General features: G+C 41.2%; 2 protein-coding genes across 7 annotated transcripts in view; both read right to left on the reverse strand.

The window, feature by feature from the left end:
* mpv17 (mitochondrial inner membrane protein MPV17) overlaps positions 1 to 5,631 on the reverse strand; it is an 8,831-nt gene extending 3,200 nt beyond the window's left edge. The window contains exons 1-6 of one of the 4 annotated variants that reach the window (XM_035617141.2): positions 5,469 to 5,626; positions 4,939 to 5,030; positions 4,166 to 4,243; positions 3,029 to 3,144; positions 1,520 to 1,612; positions 830 to 925 (exon numbers count right to left, since the gene is read on the reverse strand). In XM_035617141.2, coding sequence (XP_035473034.1) covers positions 830 to 925; positions 1,520 to 1,612; positions 3,029 to 3,144; positions 4,166 to 4,241 — 381 coding nt within the window. In that variant the 5' untranslated portion in view covers positions 4,242 to 4,243; positions 4,939 to 5,030; positions 5,469 to 5,626. Of the gene's footprint in view, positions 1 to 829; positions 926 to 1,519; positions 1,613 to 3,028; positions 3,145 to 4,165; positions 4,248 to 4,938; positions 5,034 to 5,468 lie in introns of those variants that run through there. The other 3 variants (XM_035617140.2, XM_035617142.2, XM_047328501.1) reach the window with 3 other exon arrangements.
* A 147-nt stretch (positions 5,632 to 5,778) lies between these two features.
* Positions 5,779 to 23,095, reverse strand: si:ch211-243j20.2 (uridine-cytidine kinase-like 1). Of its 3 annotated transcripts, XR_007030107.1 has the most exons (16): positions 22,963 to 23,095; positions 20,507 to 20,715; positions 17,833 to 17,939; positions 16,851 to 17,021; positions 14,848 to 14,919; positions 12,859 to 13,048; positions 12,604 to 12,665; positions 11,651 to 11,667; positions 9,766 to 9,864; positions 9,413 to 9,506; positions 9,203 to 9,265; positions 8,875 to 8,997; positions 8,457 to 8,564; positions 8,004 to 8,160; positions 7,646 to 7,864; positions 5,779 to 7,550 (listed from the first exon to the last, which is right to left on the reverse strand). XR_007030107.1 is itself a non-coding variant. In XM_047328754.1 (15 exons), exons 1-15 carry the CDS (start codon positions 23,052 to 23,054, stop codon positions 7,788 to 7,790), a joined length of 1,632 nt encoding a protein of 543 aa, XP_047184710.1. In that variant the 5' UTR covers positions 23,055 to 23,095; the 3' UTR covers positions 5,779 to 7,787. The 3 variants fall into 3 exon arrangements, 2 of the variants coding, with proteins under 2 accessions (XP_047184710.1, XP_035473037.2); XM_047328754.1 differs by having other exon boundaries at positions 5,779 to 7,864; positions 22,972 to 23,095; XM_035617144.2 differs by having other exon boundaries at positions 5,779 to 7,864.
* Positions 23,096 to 24,070: the final 975 nt, after the last annotated feature.

A 24,070-nucleotide genomic window follows, 5' to 3' on the forward strand; every position in this document is an offset into this window, starting at 1 on the left:
TAACTGGGGGAAACACTAAAGCTTCAGAGAGGTTTCAGGTGAAGAAGTTCACTGACATAAGTTCCACTTGGAGTGAAGGTCCACGTAGGAACTTTTACATATGAACATCAGAAGGTAACGAACAACAGAAGTGGAGATTTTATAGCCAGTTTTTGCCAAAAATCACACAAAAAGGAATTATTAAAAAAATACATCACTGCCTATAGCAGGATAATTTCTTATATACTGTGTGTGTGTGAACTGTAATAACTGTTATTAATAAACGTAAAGACTTTGAAACACCTAAAGGAATTCTATGGAAAGTGAAAGTAGTTTTTTTTTTAGAGATCTGCAGATATCAAGAGATTTTGTAAATATCAGGGATTTTTCTGTCTGGAAGGTTTTAAAATGTATTTTTCATTATTATTCATTTCTAATTTGCAGTAATTGAATCCTCAGGTGTGTTTCCTGTCCGTTGTTGTACATGTCAGGTTCGGGGCGGAGAACTGTAAAACCCTGTGCTGTGCTTATTTCAGAGCAACCGTCATAAATAAGAAATGTGCCGAGGACTTAACTTAACAGACGCAGGTCATTCATTCAATTTTTTCATGTTCGCTCGACTTGAACACAAACGGAGGAGAAACAATAAAAATGGAGGTGGGATATTTTCTGCCCGATCCGCTTGGCGACGCAGGAAGGACCAGTGGACAGAAAATTGATAATCAACACAAACTTCTGAAAGAAGAGAAGAGGAATCATCCCGTCGGCTACAAACTGTCACGCAGAGAGACAGTAACACTGCGCCCGACTCGCAGTGATGTGTGAGGTTGAATGTGAAAAGTCAGATTACCCTCTTGAGCTTGGTGATGTTGTCGTCCACCGTCAGTCCGTTCAGAGCGCCGGAGATGGAGAGGAACGCCCCCAGGAAGCACGGAGCGAAACACAACTACCAACACACAAGGATGGAGGGTGAGAAACCTGAAGATGACGGGGAGGAGAAGTAGAGGAAGAGGAAGAGGAAGAAGTAATAGTAGTAGTAGAGGAAGAGGAAGAAGAAGTAATAATAGTAGAGGAAGAAGAGGAAGAAGAAGTAATAATAGTAGAGGAAGAGGAAGTAACAGTAGTAGTAGTAGTAGAGGAAGAGGAAGTAACAGTAGTAGTAGTAGTAGAGGAAGAAGAAGTAACAGTAGTAGTAGTAGTAGAGGAAGAGGAAGTAACAGTAGTAGTAGTAGTAGAGGAAGAGGAAGTAACAGTAGTAGTAGTAGTAGAGGAAGAGGAAGTAACAGTAGTAGTAGTAGTAGAGGAAGAGGAAGTAACAGTAGTAGTAGTAGTAGAGGAAGAGGAAGTAACAGTAGTAGTAGTAGTAGTAGAGGAAGAGGAAGTAATAGTAGTAGAGGAAGAAGAGGAAGAGGAAGAAGAGGAAGAGGAAGAAGAAGAGGTAATAGAAGTAGAGGAAGAGGAAGAAGAAGAGGAAGAGGAAGTGGTAATAGTAGTGGGGGAAGAGAATGAAGAAGAAGAAGAAAGGAAACACATCTTTCACCTGGTCAAGCAGCATTTTCTTCATCGCTGCACTTTTAGTTCCTCCGACGACGAGTCTGTCCAACACTTTGTACCAACTCCCGATGACCGGTCCCTTCGATGAGAAGAAACATGGGGCATCAAATCGAAACCCCAGCATTGGTCCTGGAGTTCACGCTTTCATATGTACGTGTTTATAAAACCATTGTAGCTGAGGTTACAGACAGTCACATAATAGAACAGAACGTTGAAACTTCTTCAGAGAAAGTCCGACTTCCTGCGCTTCGCTTCACTACTTAGAACGTTTGAGAACTCGAACTTAAACTAACACACACACACACACACTGTACATTTATTTTTCATGTGAGGAGGAAATGATCCGTGATGAACGAGTTATGACACGGTTGCGTCGCTTTCGGATGAATGAAGATAAATATATCTGCCGCTGGTAAACATGTCGCTTCAGTGTTTAACACAGAGGACGGACATGTGTACGTCTCCTGCTGCATTATTCAAAAGAGACCAGGCGTGGAGCGTAAGACGATTACGGAAATATAAATAAACTTTGCCTTCGTCATGTGCTACTTATGACAGCGAGGCGAATTGTGCAGCTGTCGCAGGGTTCGACCGGTGAAACGTGTGATTTTCACAAAACATACAAAGGACACGACAACAACAACACTCCATGGAATTAATCTACGAGCACACGAGAATAGAAATACACACGAGACAACGACACACTCTCGTCGCACAGAGCAGCAACAATGAGGTTTGATGCTGCGACGCGTTTATTATTGTTCTTCATCCACGAGTAGATTCATTGAGCTTTTTATATTTTTTCTTCTCATATTAAACAAATAAACAGGCGTTTTTTAATAGAGCCTGACAGATATGGATTTTTTGGGGCTGATGCCGATATAAGGGAATACCAGATTATATATACGATCATGTATATATTAAAATATGTCAATGATTTGTAAGATGTCGTTATCAAACCTTTATGACTGATTTTTTAGTTTAACCATAAACTTTATCCTAAATAACTATAAATCAAAAGAAAACACAGATACAACCAAATATACAGAACTTAAATAAGGAAAATGAACAATTTATTTTATGTTAAATGTAGATATAAAATGCAAATTTTGTTCCTGCCTTGTTTATTCTGTACAATAAAAGATTTAATACAGATTAACATGAGCGCTGATACAGATATGTATGTGAAAGGCTCATATCGGACGATATTATCGGCCAAGCGATATATTATCTGTCGGGCTCTAGTTTTTAATAAACATATTTTACATTCAACACTCAAATAAATCTGGTCGTGAGGTTTAAATCTGCAGGATCATTTCATGTCTGGACACGTAATTGATCAACGATCATCTTGATTTATTTTGTCAAATTTTCCTCATCATCACGTTGCTGCAGGTGAGACCGGACACTCGCTGCTGGTTCATTCAGAGACACGTCAACAGATGTTTCTTAAAATATGTTTTTTAACTGAACAACTTTCCGTAACGCAACTCACCACGAAGAAGAAGCCGATGCTCATCATCTTGGCCGTCCGCTGCACGTTGTGATGAGCCAGACCTCGCCGCTCGATCAGCTGTTGGGATATGACGTCGCCGACGCCCACCAACGACCCTGGAGGAGACGAGACGGGACAAAAAGATCAATCAAACCTTACTTAAACTTCGACATAACACTGGATGTTGAAAAATGGCATTAAAGACTCGGATTTAAAAGAATAATGCACCGATACAATCAACGCCTGAAAAGAGAAACGATAAAAGACGAGTAGTTGAGACAATAAAAGATAGATGAGAATAAAAACAATAAATTAAATTATACTAGGATAGTAAGAGTTCATAAAATCCAAATGAACACATTGAACTCACTGAAAAATAATTATCTAATTTTGGAAAATGTTCACGTGTGACTGTAGATATTATTGTTCAATCTTTAAGTTTTACGTTGTGTCAATAGTCGTGTGGGATTCAGAGATATCTTGAAGAAGAGCTGCTTGTTTCAGTTAACCATTAATTCAAAACAATGTGAATATTCATTTAGTTTTATTTTCCATCATTATTTTTTCGACCCTCAAATCTTGCAGCAGGCGTGCGCTGCCTCCCTCTAGTGGCGGATACACTGTACTACACTCGGTTATATTCAAGATCAGTCTACTGATTATTGTTCTTCTTATTAATAAAACATATAGTTAATCGATTACTTCTAACCTTAAATTTTTCAGAGGGTGTAACCAAACTTCTAACTACTGTTTTCCAAATCTGTCATATATATTTTCAATCCGCAAACTGATTATATGTTTCATTTATGAAAGCTGCTTTAAAATCTTTTCTGCTAAAACCTGCTGTGTGTTACTGCTTTTTAAAAACCAGTCCATAAGTTCACAGTGAGCAGAAAAGAGGCTGCGAGGAAACACATCCGGCTCAAAGTTCCTTTTTTCTCTGTTGACTTTAAAATCTGAGGTTTCAAAGGTCGAAGATCCAATGACCTGCGGCGCCATCACCGAGGTGACCTCTGACCCCCCTGACCCCCACTGTCGTCGTGACACGAACCAGAGGAGGTTGAAAAATTAAATCTTCACAATCCAGACACTTGTATGTTTATGAAATCTGAAGAAGAAAAAAAAGGTGAAATTGACCTGCAGTCACAATCTGCACTCTCCAGGGGTATCTGCTCATCAGCGCCTGGTAGGATCTCCACAGCCCCGCCATCATCCCTGTCTTAGTAAAAGGTTCAGACACAAACACATGAACAAACACAAAATGAATCTGGGAAAACGTGACTTTTCTCCACTAACCCACTCACTCAACCCCGCCCACCGGCCGGCAGCGTGACCCAAATCAAGCGACCCCCGCTAATAAGATCCGTTACTTCATCCATCACAGTTGGTTGATTAGTTAATTGGTCCGACCGGGGGGTGGGTCAACAACGTTTCCTCTATTGAGGAGTGTGTCACTTGGAACTTATACATATCAAGTTTTACAACAATTTCGGTTTTTTTTACATTTTAATCTACATAAACAAACAACTCTGGTGGATGACATTTTGATGTGGACGTGATCAAATATGTGGACGTGATCAAATAGTCAAGATTTTCAATTAAACTACAACACGGAAGTGAAATCTGTCAACGCCGAATTGATCTGTGGCTTCAACTTATTCATAAATAAGTATGAATTGTTTTCTGGCTGATGAGTATTTGTACGGATATTGAAGAAAACTTTTAGATGTCGGGGTTTCCTAACGCGGTCCGGCGCGACGTTCGGCTAAAGCTCACGTGTTGTGTCGAAGACTTGTAGTTTGAGATCAACTGACCGCCGGCAACGCGTTGCTATCAACGCGTCGGTTCGTACAGTAAATAAAACGTACATGACGATAATACAACTTATTAATAATAAACCGTGCACGAACCTGTTAATGAGTCCGACTCCTCCGACTGCGCTACCGGGTGGTGATGCGTTTACGTGTCCGCCTCGGCTCCGACTTTTTAGTGAACTGCAATTCTGTCACAGGAAGCGCTCGATTAAAAAAAACAGATTAATACCAATTTTAGAAATCTAGAGAAACAACAACGCGAAGTAAAGGTTTATATTTAATTAAAAAAGACATTCCAAGTAAAATCCTAAACATTAAAAATAATCTTACTATCATCAAGAATAAAATACACTGCGTGGTGGACATGTTACTTACAAGGTCAGGCAATGTCAATAATTCTATTAATTGTTCATGTGTATTTTTCTAAGGTCTGCAACTAACCATTATTTTCATAGTCTATTAGTCTCTCAATCAATCGATTACTTGTTTGGTTGATAAAATCTAACAAAATGTTGAAAAATGCTGATTGTTTTTCCCAAAACCCCCAAGATGATGTTTTGTCTCGTCCACACCAAATATATTCAGTTTACTGTCACAGAGGAGCAAAGAAACCAGAAAATACTCACATTTAAGAAGATGAAATCATCGAATGTTGACGTTAAAACTACTTGAACCGATTAAACGACCATCAGAAATAGCTGGCCATTAATTTAGTCATTGATCAACTGTTGCATCTCGAATATTTTTTCAATTTTCTTTGCTTGAAAAAACAAACATTTGTTGCGAGATCGTTATTTCCTACAGAACGGGAAAGCAGCATAAGCTCTGCGTCTTGCATCATTTCCGCTGTAAACAGGACAGCGGACACTCTGCTGCCCCCTTGCGGAGAAACACGTGACAGGACCCAAACTTCTTTCACTCACAAAGACAATTAAGTGACGTTGTGTTAATTCTGTTTTTATTCTTTACAAGTGAAATGAAACTTACAAAAACAAACTGACGGACGGTTCTCCCATGTTGACCTGCCAAACAATACCTGCAGATAACTATAATTATTTTCATTATCAATTCATCTGCATATAATTTTCCTCAAAAATTAATTGTATAACATAATGTGAGATTAGATGTTCCCAGTCCAGTTCCTCTGAGACTAAGATGATGCGTTTAAATGTCTTGTTTTGTCTCACCAACAAATAAAAACTCAAGGATATTTAGTTTTAACATGATATAAAATAGAAAATCTGGAAAAACAGAATATTTTGGGCCATTTTCGCTTTTTTTTTTTAAAAATCACGTAAAACTATAAATCGATAATCAAAATAATTGTTTAAGCAGATGATGTTCTGTCTATGGACCTATGATTCTCAGACTGCGACAAACTTCGGCTGTGGAAAAAGTCATTCCTTGGTCTGGACGTCGCAGTTTGTTTCTTAAAAATTAATAAATTAGAAACATTGTTGAGCAATAAACAAAAAAAATAAAAAACACACTATTATTAAAAACAATGTGACATACAGTACAGATACAAGTTTCTTTCAAGTGATTTCCTTCAAGTTATTTACATATGGTATGAACCTGGAGTCAGTGAACGCATCGGCCCGACAGTCAGTGTCCATAAAAACCTATTAACACTAAAAACTATAAGATTATGGCTCTGTGATGTAGTTTAAAACAAATCTGTAAAGACACAATAAATAACTAAAAACATTTTCCTTTTAAAAAATTGGCCACAACCAGCATCAAACAAGGTTACTACAACAAATTCTTATATTTCCCCTTAGTGGAACAAGTAAAGGATTATCTTATCTTAACGGGCGAGGGTCTCGTATGGATCAGTCTCTGCTTTACATCCTTTCTCAAAAAAGATGAGAAAAATAAACTCCACTGACAGCGTACATTCTTATATTCCACCCATCTCCTGCTAAACATAAGCGCTGTTTGAGAGTAATGATATTTGACCTCACGAGATCATGTGGGAGGAGATATCGATATCGTAAGGGCTCTGGGATTTTTGCTCCTCCATCTTTCTTCTAGTTCAAGTACAGATCATTGTCGTCCCTTTCTGCAAAAGGTGGCCGAGTAAAAAAAACAACATTTGACAGTTAAGTACAGTACAACTGTAGCAGGAGCCCTAAGTTCTAATACACTAATGATTCTTACCAAAAAGCTTCAAGCTAAGAAAAAAGGAATTACTCAACACTTCTAATAAGAGAGGACACGTTACATTAAACTGTAAATGTCCTTCAGACCATTTAATACTCATGACAGAGATTGGTCTTAAAAGATATAGGTTATGTTTTTGTGCAAAAACTGGATTATTACTGAATAGACGTAGCAGATTGATCTTTTCTTTCTTTCTTACTCCTGCTGTTAAACCTGCTGATTAAAAACGAAAACACTGCTCTCCAGCTTAAATCTTCCCACCTCTCTCTCAGGTTGGATTTCCTCCAACACTGAGTTATGGACGACTTCTGGCTGAGGACGGCGGCAGAGAGACTTAAACCTGAGAGAAACCCAAGGACTCCTGCAGGAGTCCTCAAACTGACTGAGGTGTCGACTCGGCAGCTTTTAGCAACACGATCACATTACCGGAAAACGCTTCAGCACCATACTCCAGCAATTTTTCCTCAGCACGAAGCTTAACATCCTGCCGAGGTTGAGCAGTGGAGTTTACTATTCGTTGTGGGAGCCAGAAAAGATCCACCGTCCTGCGGGAGAGGTAACACCGTACAAAAACTCTGAGGCCTTAACACTTTGCTGTAAACAAGAACGGAGGATGGACTGAAAGCGGCTCCTCGCTGACCTAACGCTGACCTCCTGATCAGTCCCAGCCCCCCTCGGGTGACAGCATCACCTCACTGGGTCGTCGGGATGACGCCGACAGAGTCTTTAATGGATAAGTGCTTTTGACAACAACCCTCCACATCCTGGTCCTGTTCGTCTCCTCAGAAGTCCATCCCTTCATCGCTCTCACACAAGTCCGAGGGAGCGTCGGTGCCAAAGTAACGGTCTCCGAAATTACCTGTGGAGGAGACAGGCGGTGAACATTAATTCTTATTTCCATACGGGGCCTTATTGTGCGATTTGAACGTATTTTTACGATGTACGACGCTTTTTGGTCTGTATGAACTTCGCGTGAGACAAAAGGAAACGCGCCTCACCGATGCCTGGTATGATGTGGAACTGGTCGTTCACCTCCTTGTCCACGGCGGTGGTGATGATGCGGACTTTGGGGAAAGCGTAGGCCACTGAGTGGACGCCCATCTCCGCCATGAGCAGGGACAGCAGGAAGATCTTGTCCTCCGCCACATCGTGGTCCTTCACAGGGGAACATGGGTAAAGAAGCAGGAGTTAGCCAGCTTGCTTACCTACCTACGTACCTACCTACCTACCTACCCAAGTACCTACGTACCGACCTACCTACCTATCGAGAGAGGGGGGGACATTTAAAGATGGAGAAACTACTTTTCTCACTTGCATATCAGTGGGTATTATCAGTGGTAAAAACACATCAGCACTTGGCTCGATTTAAGGCTAATTACTAGTTTTCCAAACACTCTATATAATCCATGTTTTCGGTTTATAAATGACTCTGAGAAGTGGCGTTCACCCACCAGCAGCACTCTGACGGCCATGAGAGCCGCCGCCCCGGTGGACACGGTGCTGTCCATCAGGATGACGTAGTCCTCGCTCATGTCTTTGGGCAGACGGAGGTAGTGAAGCTGGGGAAAGGAAACAGGGCGCAGTTGGTTGCAGTTTGTAACGTCACCACCAGATGTCGCCAAATATTTAAACACTGCAGCTTTAAATGAATCTCGTTGGACTTTACCAAACCATATTTAATCTCCGAGAAAGGCTTTACCATACTTATCAAATAATGTTCAAACAAGTTAAATGTATTTATTTTTTTACTCAAAATAAGAAGAAAAAAACGCCCGGCTCTTGAGACGTGACGTTCCAGATGTAATTTATCACTGACGACAGTGTATATGACAGGAACAGATTGGTTGTGATGTTTAAAAGTGAACTAACCTCTGGTTCTCCGGTGTCATGGTTGGTCTGGATGAGGATCTTCCCCAGTCGGATGTCTTTACACACGGCCATCAGAGCCTGCTCCATGGTCTCTCCTGCTCTCAGGATTGAAACGCCGGTGATCTACGCAAACACACACGAGGGGAATTTAACTTTTTTAAGGAGTATATATTGAATGGGGGCAGCAGCTTATCTGGACTGTAGAACATTAAAAGAACCATGCGAGGATCTTTGAAAACATCTGCCTGAGCACCAGGTATGGACTTGAGCTTGGTGACCACAAACATACACACGATAGGCAGAACAGTAGAACAAAAAGTCGACTTACTCGTTTACCGCTCAGTCTCTTGCCGTCATAGACGCCACCCTGAGGCGTCTCCACTGACAGTGGCTGCAGAGAGACGAAGAGACGAGGAGACGCAAAGAATCAGTGAAAACAGCGTAGGAAACATCTTCAAAAGATTCGACCTTCAGCTGGACTGGAAGCAGGAGGAGGTCAAGTTAATTATCTTCAGTCCACACGAACACAAAGACCCACCTTGAGAGGTAGGAAGGAGAGGGCGTGTTCGATCAGAAGCCTCATTAATCTCTTGGAGTAGAAGATGAACTCGTCGCGGTTAGTCTCCTTGTTCCTACACACACACACACACACACACACACACACACACACACACACACACCCACACCCCCCCCCCCCCCACACACACACACACACACACACAAAGGGAACGACGAGTGTCAGCTTTTACACACCAGTGAGAAAAAATAAGGTGTTTATGCTTCGGCGGTTTTTACATTTACGTTCCTCAGGTTTATGGGATAGCACAAGTTTTTGGACTAATTCTAAGAGGACGCTGCTTGTGAAATGTGTGTGTACGCGCGCGCTCTGACCTGATGATGGTGTGCATGCCGCGGACCTGCGGTTTACTCTCCATCACGCTGAGGGTTTTGGGTAAAGGCTGGCCCTGATGAGCCGAGGCCAGAGCCGACCTGTGAGGAACACACACACACACACACACACACACACACACACACACACACACACACACACACACACACACACACACACACACACACACACACACACACACACACACACACACACACACACACACACACACACACACACACACACACACACACACACACACACACACACACACACACACAGTAAGCGGCATGCCGACATTAAGGGTGAACAAGTAACACACAGCAACAACAGACAAGGACTCATCTCATACAATAGACTTTCTTAATCACATACTATCCTAGTTTATAGTTTAACTAACTAATTTTGCTCCAGTAAAATCCAGTAAAAAGACTTTGAGGGCAGGTGTTGGTAGATATTGTTTATCGCGATAATTTCTGGGACAATATATTGTGGCAACAAAAGGTTGTTATGGTGACAGGCCTAGATATTTTACTGCAAGGAAAAGCCGTGCGTCCTGTTATGTTACTGCCAGGAAAGATGTTTCACATCACCTCGAGCCAATAACAAGAAATGCAAACTCCGTTAGGAAGCAGAATGTGGCACATACATTTTCAATCACATGCCTCAATGTTAACGAGCCATGAAACAAGATGAAAATTCATTCTGTTGCCGTTTCACAGCCGATGTTTTGGTCGCTGCATGCTCCGTCTATAACTTAAAAGAAATAACGCATGCTTTTTCCTTTAATACCCATAATCAAATGAGCTTTTTAACAACTTCAGTTGAGTCGCTGCATCAAACTTTGGTCATAAAAGGATTAAAAAATAGCAAAACTAGCATGTTGGCTTAGGTTAACGATGCACAGCGAAGAGGTCCGAGTTCATAAAAATGATAACAACTATGAAACTTAAGGAGGATGCACAACAAAGGGAGCCTCACATATCCCAGCGGAGCTTCCTCTGAAGAAGGTGACAGAAAGTCATTGGGTGAAATAAAGTGATTAAAAGTGGGAGGAGATAAATAAATACAGGAAGAAAGAAAAAAATATATATACACAGGATGAGAGAGCACGAAGACCTGGTTCATTTGTTTTCATTGCCACAAATTTATTCTGCCCAGTCATTTTTCACAGGGTGCTATTCGTGCATTAAGATTTTTATCTCTTTTATACCTATTGGCTCCATTCACGTGGAGATATTGCCACTCCTGGATTAATCACACATTTTGACTGACTTGGTAAGGAGCTGTTAAAGAATCAACGTTTAATAATTTCTATTTTCCAGTTCGTTCAAGTCAAGACATAAAAATCAGTAGTGCATTATCACGATTCATTTTTTTTTTTAATGTCCGTTTGCTGCGGGCGGTTTGCATTTACTTATTTTGCAGAGGGTTAATGAAACGTGTGCGATCGATAAAAAGGTATTTCCTCTCTTTTTTAAATGCAAAGACCTTGTATTATAATTAACACTAGACAAACATACATAAATAACATATAACATAAAAAGACAATATACAAATTCACTTTGCCGTACTGTACTTTCTGTACAAGTGGCAGTAATTAACGTAGTAGTAGTAGATTTCGATGAGAATATAAAATAATGTGATCCCGTGTTTTGGCCCTTCTGCTGCCTCCTAATTCCTCATTTCCTAGAGATTGTGAAAAGAATCCTGAACGCAAAGTATTTGTGGAAGTGAACAAAGTTAAAGAGTTAAGAAGTAAAACAGCTGTTAGTGTCGTCGTTGTCTTTAAATGAAGTGTAGGTTGAAGAAAAGGAAGAGGAAAATGAGAGGGAAGAGACTTTAATGGTAATAAGAAAAAAATGAATAAAGCGCCGATGGTCGTACCTCACAGTGATCTCACGCTGGAATGGAAACACGCCATTCAGCGGGGCGAGGGGCGGTCGTGCACACGCACAAGGAGACGCACACACACACACACACACACACACACACACACACACACACACACACACACACACACACACACACACACACACACACACACACACACACACACACACACACACACACACACAAGAGTGTGTGAGGAACAAAAGAAAACATGAGAACAGGCCATTCTGCAGAAAAGTTTTTTTTTCAGACAAACATTTCAAGCAAAAGTAAATGTTTGTTAAAATGATAATACTAAACAGATTCTTTGGGGGAGGAAGCTGAATTTTTGATACCGATATATCGTCTTATGAATATATAGAACTTAGATATCAAAGATATAAAAGTATATGATGAATTATTATAGATGTTTGATCCTAGTCCTCGATGTTTGCATCTATTATATTAAGTCTGCATGTGCAGGTTTTTGCTATTAAAAGCACCACAGGCCATGTTCACACGATTCCACATGAACATGCTTTTTATTAAACCGAGACCGTTCGTCCGGCTGTAAGTTAATGGAGGAGAGCAGCGAAGTCGGCCAGAGGCAGGCCCGCAGGATTTTATAAACCTTAAGAAGAGTATTATTTGAGTACATATTACCGTTAATGGACAGAATTTATTTTGAGACGATCGATGAAATCTAAGAGGCTCCACGCTGCCGTGGGACATTTATCGGTCAAAGATAAAGCCCGTTCGCTCTGTGATTGAGGCTGCATCTCTTGTTAATAAAATTTTCTTTCATGAGAATCCACTGGAGATTTATCAGCACAATACAAAGTTTACGCCGCACTTTCTCTACAAAAAAGACTAACCATCTAGAGTGACAATAACCAAGATAAACTCAATATTTAAACGAATCAGTCAAATCGTACACACATGGTTGAGAAATTGAGAGGAATCCTCACCTTCTCCAGCTGACTGTGGACGTGCTGCACAATCAAGTCCAACGCTACAAAGTTCTCACCACCTGCAAATAAAACCAGTTCAAGACACAAAGAACAAAGATTTACTGAGGATTTGAACAACAACTCCCGCTCAACAGTTACAAAGTGCAGATACTGTAACACCTTACATGCATATATTTGAATCTGAATGCAATGACGCGAACTTTACAGCAGTCTGAGCTGAGGGGAAAGCAGAACTGTTAGATTCCCACTGACCTCTGGGCACCACGATGTCGGCGACCTGCACCGTGGGCTCGATGTACTGCTCGAACGCCGGCTTCACGAACTTGTTGTACTGCTTGATGATGCCGCCGATGTTCCGGCCGCGCTGCGAGATGTCCCTCTTCAGCCGCCGTATCAGGCGGATGTCCGAGTCCGTGTCGACAAACACCTTCATGTCCAGAAGCTTTGGAGACGGAAGGGGGAGAATTTCTCGTATGCACTGTTTTACCCACTCCGCTTTCTACATTTCTGTAAAAGATGCTGAGGTTTGTTTGTTTGTTTTTAAGAATCTGAAAGTATAAATATGAAGACAGAGACTGTTGCAGGCTTCATAGTTGAGCGTCAAAGAAGCTGACGGTTCCGAAAGAGACGGTGAAAGGTCACTTTGAGCCGCTTCAGGGGATCAGAAGCGAAAAAACCGAGGAGACGCCGGTTATCACTGTCACCGGCCGTCCATCCGCCCAGTGAGCTCAATTACACTGAACCTCAAAAAAACTGGAAAAAATCAATGAGGCGGCGGCTGCGTCACGAAGGAGGAGGAACAAACAAGATGACTGGTGGAGTTTGTGTGAGTGTCTTAGACAGATACAGGTATATAACTCAGCTGCACAACAAGCCAGAGGATCCGGCGTCTGCTTTAAATCTGTGACACAGTGACCAACGGAAACGTGGCGTGTTCGCTGGACAAGCGTCGGCGTCGACCACCGCAGGTAAACGAGGAGTGGGTTGCTTCCACAGGGTTCAGAGAGCAAGGCCGCGGCTGTCGGTCGTTTTTCTAGTTTCCTGTCAGCAGCAAGCAAGGAAAACTGAACATTAAGATTTCATCCCGTTCAGTTCTTACAGGGACTCTTTGGCGCTTCCTGGCGGCTCAAAGGCTCAACACAGTGATATGACCAGGGTGGACAAAATAATCTGCCGTTTGTGAACGTTACAACCTTCCTGAAGGGAGGATTTTATTTGTAGCTGCTGTTGTCGCAGATAAGCTTCAGCTCAGCTGTATGTGCGTCCCTAATAAACTGTCTCTTCATTAGCATATCAGGTCCGCGGCTGTAATTGACTTCAATTCCGAGGATGGACACTGAACGCAATTAATCACTGCGGACAACGGCTGTTATTGGGGTAATCAACTACACAGCTGGGTCCCGGGGGGGGGGGGGGGGGGGGGCTGCCTTATCGCCACGGTCCAGATCACACACACACACACACCACACACACACACACACACTACAAAGGGATGAAGAGAACGATGCTCAGTACGTATGGATTTCCACTGACCATCAACAGCAGCCTTATAAAAGACTTCAGAAATAATTTCCTCCTCATAAACCAGGTTAAGACTTTAATTTGGAATAATTTTAGATTTAGATTTTTCTTTTCTTTTTTCAACCACATTAACATTTTTGGGGATTTTAAGAATAATTTTCTTCCAAAATTAAAAAAAACTAAAAAACACATGATTATTCAGAATATAATTACTCATAACTCTAACATTTTATTAAACCTTCAATACCAGGGGGGAACTCCTGAGCAATATAAATAAGAATCTGATTTTCCCAATAAGAGAAATTTTAAAAGGCCCAGGATATAAGAGCCAAGTGTTACATCGTGTAAATATTTCATCTTGCAGATAAATTTGTATTTATTGGATTTAAAAGTTACTGACACATAATCAATACATTTAGTTCATCGTTAATCAGCCGGTTGTTTGTCTCTGATCCAGTAGTCATTTCTGGCACAGAGAGCGGAGAAGAAACAATATAAGAAAAATATGAACGTCCAAACATTCAGATTAATTTGACTTATCATTTTACTTTCATTACTCTGATTTGCCGTGTGCATGTGTCCAAAAATTGAGGATGTAAGATATTATCATTATTATGATACTGGCGACTTGAAGTGTGAAAACATTTCAGGAAACTTTACTGGTAACAGGAGATTAATGTGGCGTTGCCGTGGTGAGGAAGAGGAAGATACTGTTCTCACCTTCAGAAGCTCCTTGTTGGCAAAGGCCAGGATTCCCTCGAAGATGACAACGTTGGCCCCGTACACGGTTTTCTGTCATAAATGAACAGATGTGGATTAGACAGAGACATTAATGAGACGTAATGTCAGTTTTAACATCATCTAATCTGTGATAGTGAACGTATGAAGTTTCTGCTCCGTGTTGTTCTTCTTGAGTTTTAAAACCGCATCCACGACGTCGTTACAGAGTAAAGCAGAAAAAAACCCGGAGCAGCTTTTCTCCTGTTCGTTATCTGATGAACCTCGTGGTGAACTCCATCTGCTGCCGAGGCACGAAACAGTTTGTGAATGTGTCCGTGTGGGCGAGAGAGACATTAATCACAGACTCAATCACAGACCAAATGGTTCTGACCGTGTCCCCATCCCATTACCTTCATTTGACCAGCGTCATGCCACAGTCAATGGACTGGACACGGTGGGATCGATTTTGAGAACAAGAGAGAGGGAGAGAGGGAGAGAGAGAGAGAGAGAGAGAGAGAGAGAGAGAGAGAGAGAGAGAGAGGGAGAGAGAGAGTAAGAGAGAGAATAAATAAAGAATGAGAGAGAGAGGGAGCAGGTGAGGTTGTGTGTATAGCGGTGAATTCTGAAGAAAAAGATGAGTGTTTATAGATTTACTCATTTCCGTTTTCTTCAGTTTAAGAGATGATTTAGTGAGTCTTTAACATATTTAAGTGTCTGTGTATGAAAAAGGGGGGGGGGGGGGGGTGAAGGGGAGGGAGAGAGAGTCGGGAGAGAGAAAAGAGAGAGGTGACCTCCAGTTTTACCAGAGAAGAAGAAGAAAGAAAACTCAACTGTGACTCTAGTTCATCCATATAACTATCACACACACACACACACACACACACACACACACACACACACACACACACACACACACACACACACACACACACACACACACACACACACACACACACACACACACACACACACACACACACACACACACACACACACACACACACACACACACACACAGCCTGCAGCTGATTGGCCCTCGCGGCCCTCGGGGCCCTGAGACTTAATTACCTCCACGTTGGTACAAAAGGCTCATAAAGCGTCTTCAGAGTCACAAGTGGTGATTGTTGTTTCCTCTCAGCCATGAAATTACATCGCAGAGAAATACAGAGCGGATGTCAGAGGACTGCTCCGGCAGATTGATCGTTCACGACGAGGGAGGGAGGGAGAGAGGGAGGGTCTGTGCTCTGTGCTCGGGTTAATTTCCTGTACACTTAAAATCCTTAATAATGAGCTAATTAGCATTAGCATTGAAATTGGCATCATCGGCTCATAGAGACTAATACGTCCCCCAGGGGCCGGTAAGTGATTTTTTACTACAATTGTGATTTTAATACGGGGCAGTGATTTAATTTAATTTTTTGATGAAGATGGATGGGTGATGATTTTTAAACTCGGCTTGTAGGACTACTTCTTTATTCCAAATGAAAAAACTAAAAACAAAACCAGTGACATCTTTATTTATTTTTTTTAAGAAGCACAGTACAAGTACTTGATGTACCTTTAGCTACTTTGCCGATACCGAGAACCGATATAAGAACTTGCTTCAAAAGAAGAAATATACATTTTGGTCGTGGCTCTCATGTACTGCATAGCTTAGTGCTGGTGGCGGGAAAAATGATGATCGTCAGTGACAGCTTTTTTGTTTTTGTACAGTTTACGTGTTTTTGCTACAAACTGCTGACATTGGCTCTTCCCCCGCTTACTGCTGCCGACCTTCTCGACTGTGTAGTGGTATCTGCTGCTGTAGTATCGGAGTAGTTCCACGAGTACAAGTGCGAGTACATGAGCACAGTATCGGACGGAAACACTATAAACTGTAAGCTATACACAAAGAACTTTTTGAAGTGGACTTAAAACAAATATCTCTATGTCCAACTAAAAACGGGTAAGACAGAAGGTAAATTTAAATAAAAACATAAGTTGAATATTTGAGGGAGCCTCACCCATTCCTTGCGTCTGCAGTGAGACGTGAAGTCGTACACCGGCACCTTGATGCTCTTCCCCTTCTTCAGCTTCCGGAGGACGGTGACGAGCAGCTCGAAGTCAAACGCGTCGGGGTGGTCGAAGTTGTACTCGTTTTTGGCCGCCAGCTCCTGCTCGTCTTTATTCAACACCTGGAAACAGATCAGGATAAAGACGTTCCCATGGTTACAGATTATTTATATTCCCAGGCACCTTGGACTAGTGTGGACATTTCTTCATCCATCAAATTCCATAAAGATTTATTTAACCTTTAGAAGAAAGTAAATAAAAGTATATAAAAAATAATATAACAAATACAAGTTATTTTGTGTTTTGTTGGCATATTGATTATAAAAAAAGGTCAGTGTTATATAAATATTTATAAAATGTACTTTTGTAATCGAATTTTTTTCTTTTTTCCGTTTTAATTTATGCAATGGTGAAAAACATGGCAAAATTTATGAAAAACTTGTTCGGTGTTTGGTATTATTCGGCCAAATATTCCGTTATTTTAGGTTTCGGACAACAATTTCGGTTGCTTCCCCCAATATCAATAATACTGCACAAATTACTGCATATCTGCAGAAAACCAACGGATCACAGAGGAGTTTTCCATTATTCACTTATTTTACTCACTGGTGTTGAACTAACAAAGTCCTGCAATGACATGGGAACAATCCACAGAGACACGGAAACAGAAAGCGACTCTGAGGAAACATCGACCGCTGGTCTCAGAGGAAACACGAGTATAATTGATGCTAACTCGCGCGTTTAAGCGATTTTCAGTCCAAGGCTTTTTACTTACTGTGCTGACGACCTGAGGGAGAGCACCACGTTGGGTTTTACTTCCTTCCACTGAGCAAGTCATCTAAGCTTCTGAAGTACTGTAATCCCTACTCATACTAAACGCTCTTGTTTTATTTTCTATATGACACTCTCAGTGCCGTTGGCCGAGTTGTGTACCTTGTAGAAGGAGTCCATGGAGAGCAGAACCACCCAGGGAACGTCCAGTGCCTCGATGATCTTATTGGCGACTGTGGTTTTGCCAGAGGCGCTTCCTCCACACAGACCTTACGAGAGGGAAACACAGGGAACAACCGCACGGTTACCTGGAGGTGAAGGAAAGAAATCTGCAAATCAAATGACATATCTGTTAAATGAGGTGAAAGAAGCAATGACTTTCGGCAGATCACTCTCTTCTTCGGCTGTGTCATTATCTGGACTATCAATCTTTCTGCAGAATATTCTTCAAAATGTTGGAAAATATCAAAACGTTTACATCCCATCTTCCCTGAGATCAGATCCAACGGACTATTTTGTGCAACAAACACTCCAGAACCAAAATATATTTAATTTACAGCAAAATCAAAAAACAGAAAAAGCAGCAAATTTGCAGCGATGAGAAGCTGCAACAAGAGAATCGTAGCTTTTCTGACTGAAACATGACGTAAGTGATTATGAAAACAATTTTCTGTCAATCAACTAATTGTTTCTGATGTTTCCGCTTGACACAGAATATGATAATTTAAGTGTTATCGCTCGTTTACCTTTACAACATGAATCAAGCAGTCGTAGAAAAAGAAATGCAGAATCTCTGGTACAACATCATTGTAAATTATCTGTAATGAATTTTAACATTTTTTAAGTTTTTCAAATGTGTTATTTGTTTGATGTATAAAACATTTAAAAATTCCTGACATCGTAAGTGGCTTTTGGCGACGTCGCGTTACGCTAATTCACGAAATTTGCGTCTTGGCATTGACTTTGTATTCGCGCAAAAAAAAAAAAATGATGTGACATTTGGTGTGAACTGAAATAAGACTCTGGGACCAGAGAAATGTTGCTATCTATACTTGATAAAAAATCTTAAATGAAAAAAATAAAGATAATTAAAATAGTTGTTGTGATTTAACTGTGGGTATGCCAGTGAAAAAATAAATTTCCACATTTGCAGTTAAAGTCTGGAGCTTCTCTTTACCTCAGTCGACCTCCGAGGTTAAAGACTAAGACCATAATGCTTCAAGACAACAATCCTGGAAACTGGGCCAGAAACGACGTGCTGGGTCGGCCGGCAAAATATAAAAAGGTGAAAAACGCCCTGGTGTTTGTGTGTGTTGGTGTGTGCTGGAACAGAAATAGCCTACGGAGCTCGGCTTCCTTCCCTCGGTGGTACATAAACAACCCTCTGTGAAGTGTTGGAATGGTTTTTTTAGCGTCTGATAAGAACCAGGAAGGTCAAAACTGCTGACTGGGAGATGGGAGGGAGAGAGAGAGAGAGAAAACAAAAAACCACCCACTGCAGTACTGCTCATTTTTATGTATGATTACAGCTTCGGAGGGTTTATAGATAGATACTGGTTCCTATGGATTCAGCCCAGATGACACATTTTAAATGTCGCCCGGCAGCGAAGCGCGTTACGGCAGAAAGAAAAAAACGTCTTTCTATTAGCAATAAATAAAAACCAGACTGTAAGACAGCAGCTACCTCAGGTATCTAAAGGACGCTTTACAGTGCTTTTCTTCATTTTCACTCTCTCGTTCTCTGTCCACGCTCTGCAGAGTTTTCCTGCAGTTACAGGGTCCGGTGTTTAAAGGACCGGAACCACGTCTTCAGCACCGCGGCACAGCTGAGTGTGAAATTGTAGCCGGTCACTGCGGCCCATCGACAATAACAGATTGCCCACTAAAGATAATGTCCAACCCCCCCCCCTGCACGCATTCCCCCCGTTAATGCCCGTCCGATGTGTTTAATCACGGACCATTGGCTCTGCAAATTACACACACACAACACACACACACACACACACACACACACACACACACACACACACACACACACACACACACACACACACACACACACACACACACACACACACACACACACACACACAGAGAGTCTGTGTGTCACGGTTCACTCGTCCTGAGGCAGATTCTTTGCTGCGCTGATCAGCAAGGATGGAGGCCGTGCGGTAAAAAATGAAGTCGGGGCTTCAGGAACCAGAGTTTGATCCCAGATTAATTCTAATTTATCAGCAAATCATTGTTTGAGTCAATTATTAACACAAAAAAAGTTGTTGTTTTTTCCCCCAATTTCATACCTTTAAAATTATCATGATAAACAAGTCTTCGTTTTGGATTTTTGGTCATACAAAAAAAAGCTATTTGGGGACATCCATCCTTTTGTAAAAAGCCATTGTCATAAATTTCATAACAAATGAAGACAAATATTTTTGAATGACCATAACTTGGGAAACTGCGGACAGATTTGAACCCATTTTTCTTGAAAAACGTTGCGGTTTTTCTGCGTAATGCCACACGCAATGTTACGTGAATGATCTGCGATCGCCTCGTTGTTGTGGTTATTAAGAAATGCATCCTTGTTGCACACGGTTAGCAAAATAAACACAAAAAACCCTCCAAGGATTTGAGTTAACCCTCGTAACCTTAATTCCGCATGTGAGAAAACCTGAGACCTGAGATAAGTGAAAATCCTTTATCATAGTTCCAATTTTGAGAAGTGGGATTCATATTTGAACCGTTAACTAGATGCCAGTTGCTTCCCCGAGAGAAACCCGGGTGTCATCTCGCAATTTGAATTCCTTTTTAATTCAAAGGTCGTTTTAAAGCCTCTCACCGATAACGAAAGCCTCTTTGAAGGTGGTCCCGGTGACGTTGTACCACGGTGGCCTGCCCGCCGTGTAGATGGTCCGCTTGTTGGTCCTGAGCAGCGGTGGCTCCGTCTTCGACTGGCTCGTGGTCCGCTTCTGCGGCGACAGGGACGGGGTCAACGGGCAGCGAGGGGCGCGGTCGGAGAGGCCGTCCAGGGAATCGTCGCCGCTCCCGCTGAAGTTAAAAAGAAAACGGACGCGAGAAGTTATCGACAACTAAATTGATCGGCAACTATTTTCAGCGTCGGTTCAAGAATTCGAAATTCTCTGATTTTAGCTTCTTAAATATGAATATTTTCTGGTTTCTTTGCTCCTTTATGACGGTAAACATCATCTTGAACACGATCGGCATTTTTCCTAATTGTATGGACCAAAAAAACAAATCGATAATGAGAAAACCTTTATTTGCGGCCCTGATACAGAATTTTAATGTAATTTTAAAGTTGTGTGTGTGTGTTGGTTGCCATCAGAGTTGCCTTGTGAGCTCATAGTTGACCCCCGCTGCTGCTGCAATAGAGGCAATTTAGTCATAACAGAGTATCTGAAGGTTCCTCAAAGCCAAACGCTGTGGAAATAACAGCCTTTTTATTTTTCTTACCAAACATAGCTCGCGAAAATTACATAGCTATAAATGGGCAGAAGAATGGCGCTGACATTTTAAAGAAAAAACTTTAACTTTTAACTTCTGAGGACTTGGAGATACTCGTTTGTCCTGCGGAGAGACGAGAGGGAGTCTCTGTACTCGAGCGCCTCCCTCTTCCCTCTCTCTCTCTGCACAGTCTCTACTGTCGGTGTGGTTGAGGGGGAGGAAGGGGGAACTTGCCAACCCTCCCCAGGAAATCACACCGCTGCCCTGGACGCAGCAGCGTGGCGCGGGGCGTCCGTTCACATGAGTAAGGCTGTCATCACTTGGCTGGTTCCTCGAGTTTCTGAAACTGAGCCCTGTTTTTTTTTTCTTGTACAAACGACGGGCAGTCAGGCAGTCAGACGCTGCTTTGATCGACCCTGAATAGAAGCAATTGGAATGTACAAATTATTACGAGCCACATGTAAACAAACACTGAATTAAGCGAGACTTATAAATAAAATAATATAACGTCTATGAACTGTTTGAAATGCTACCTATTGATCCCTATTGATCCCAATACCACTGGTGCAGACCGTCTCTGTGCCTCCATAAGTCTTTGAGAAATATGTTTTCAATATTCACCCGGATTGAGGGACAGTCGGCTTCAAAGTTAAAACATGAAATTTGACAACGATGTGATCCACTCGCACAAACGCTCGACTGTCTCCTGCGAGGGGAAAGCCACCAACAAGCACGCACATACAGGGAGTCGCCACATTTCTGAGGACTCTGCCTTTAAATCTATTTAACTTGAAATGATTTATTCATATCTTGCTTTGCATTGCACAGCCATTCAATTTCATACACTGGTTTTATCAGTTTCATATGCTTTTTTTTAATCATCTCTACGTATGTTCTTTTTTTTAATCACACTTCTCTTAGATTTAACCTTAACTTGTTGTGGAAAGATGCAACATAAATAAACACGCCTTTCCTAATTCATCAACAATAAAAATCATTTTTGAATTTATAAATACTGAATGTATATTCATGTGTGAGATATGACTATCCCTAGCAAAAAACATATGGACCAAGCCTCCAGGAAACATCTTACACTTACCTAAAACTGTGACACGACTACATCTGGTGGCAACAAACAAAACAGGGAATATTCACGTACATGAATTAATAATTAGTGCTTCTATGGTCTATATATTTCCGTGTCGTCAAGCAAATATCAACCTGACTAATCATAAACGTGGCAGAAATCAGAGACAAGGAATCCCCCTTTACTATCTAATTCAGCAAAATCCTCACAGCAGATCACCCAGTTGTTTATCAAAACTAGAGCAATATGTTGTTTTTTATTACTGTCCATCTTCATCTGAGCAACATTTACACACATGCTACTGAGGCTACACTGTTTCTAGCTGGTGGATTGTTAAGCCGAATTTACCAGACGATGTTGAAACCATGTAAAATCATATTTCATCAAGCATACACGTTCACCAAGAGCAGAAAAAGTATGAATTATTAATATTTACAATGAAGACTGGTGGGGTTTTCCCAGGAGGTAGCATTGACAAGTTCATGGAAGCTAGCAAGTGTTCACACAGATACGACACAGAAAACTACACCGCTGACATTAAAGTTATGATTTGACCATAAACTCAGTGTTATTGTTGTTATTGTTGTCTTGTATTTCTTTGTCTTTTGTTCACGCGCAGCCACGCTGTGACATGAGGGGCGCTAGCTAGCTAGCTAGCTAGGTAGCGCTAGCTAGCCTGAGCCGTTTCGTGTGCAGAGCTCCGACTCATAATAATCATTGTTATGATTATTATTCATATTCGGTACCTGTCGGACCTCGACATGGACCGGTCTTCCTCCACCCCCTCATCCGCGGGCGGTTCATCTGCTTTGCTGTCGCTGCTTGTTGTTGTTTCCATGTCGGCTCCACTCGACTCGACTCGCTTCGACTCGGCGCGGCGCGGAAAACAAACACTGCGCTGCGTCATGACGTGAGAGGACGTGAGCTGGTGGTGCGTTTACAGTAAACGGGGAAAAAAGAGACTTCGAACGTTTACTGCTAACAATTGACTATTCATTTGGAAATAATGTCATGAAAATGCTGTATATTGCATTTAAATATAATAAAATTTATAAATATAATGAATGTTTTCTGCCTCGTTACCTTTGGTTACATTGGTGAATTATTTCACGACAGCGCTTTTCTCTACTTTTGGCCACAACTACAGAATAATTAGGATCCATTAACTAGTTATGTTAAATTGATTACATCTGCAAAATGGCATGAAATGGGCCTTATTAAAGGCCAAGTGAAGTTAATACGAGCAGATAATTTGATAAAAAATACTGGACACATCCGTTTTAACATGTTAGCCATGTTTTAGTTTGAATAATGGTATATGGTATGGCGAATGGTATAGTGAATTAACTTCACTTCACAAAAACCAATGGAAGTTGATAAGGAGCAAAAACGTTTACGTTTCTCCCACCGGACTTGAACGCAGCATTGACGCGCTGACAGAACAGTGAGAGCGGTTTGTAACATATACATACAACATACATTTATATATTCAATCAGAAATTAACAGATTTTAGATCCTTATTATATGGTATGATTAATACATTTTGCCAATTTGAGTCAAAAATTATGACAAAAATGGAATGAGAATTTTATTGTGGGACAAAATTATCATCCATAAACCATGAATAAAAGTACAATTTTGAGCCACTTCCTTATCTGTTTACATGACACACATTTAATATCTTCATTACATTAACAGTGAATATAATTTTTACAATAAATCTTGCTTCATGTTTTTTTATATACTGCTGAACATTTTGAACAAATATACATTCTAAATTCTCATGCATCTATTCAAGACAATACTTTCAATCATGACATCCTGTAAATACTGTATGTTCTGGGATGGAACAA

Source organism: Scophthalmus maximus, chromosome 18 (genome assembly GCF_022379125.1).
Source record: "Scophthalmus maximus strain ysfricsl-2021 chromosome 18, ASM2237912v1, whole genome shotgun sequence".
Lineage (NCBI taxonomy): Eukaryota > Metazoa > Chordata > Actinopteri > Pleuronectiformes > Scophthalmidae > Scophthalmus > Scophthalmus maximus.

Bases quoted from the DNA above. Each gene is read 5' to 3' on its own strand.
- si:ch211-243j20.2 (XM_035617144.2), bottom strand. From the start codon at position 23,054: ATGGAAACAACAACAAGCAGCGACAGCAAAGCAGATGAACCGCCCGCG. The intron at 17,022-17,832 runs GTACACAACTCG...ATCTGTTTCCAG, and splicing joins CCATGGACTCCTTCTACAAG to GTGTTGAATAAAGACGAGCA. The intron at 8,998-9,202 runs GTAAGTCGACTT...GTGTTTGCGTAG, and splicing joins AGAGACTGAGCGGTAAACGA to ATCACCGGCGTTTCAATCCT.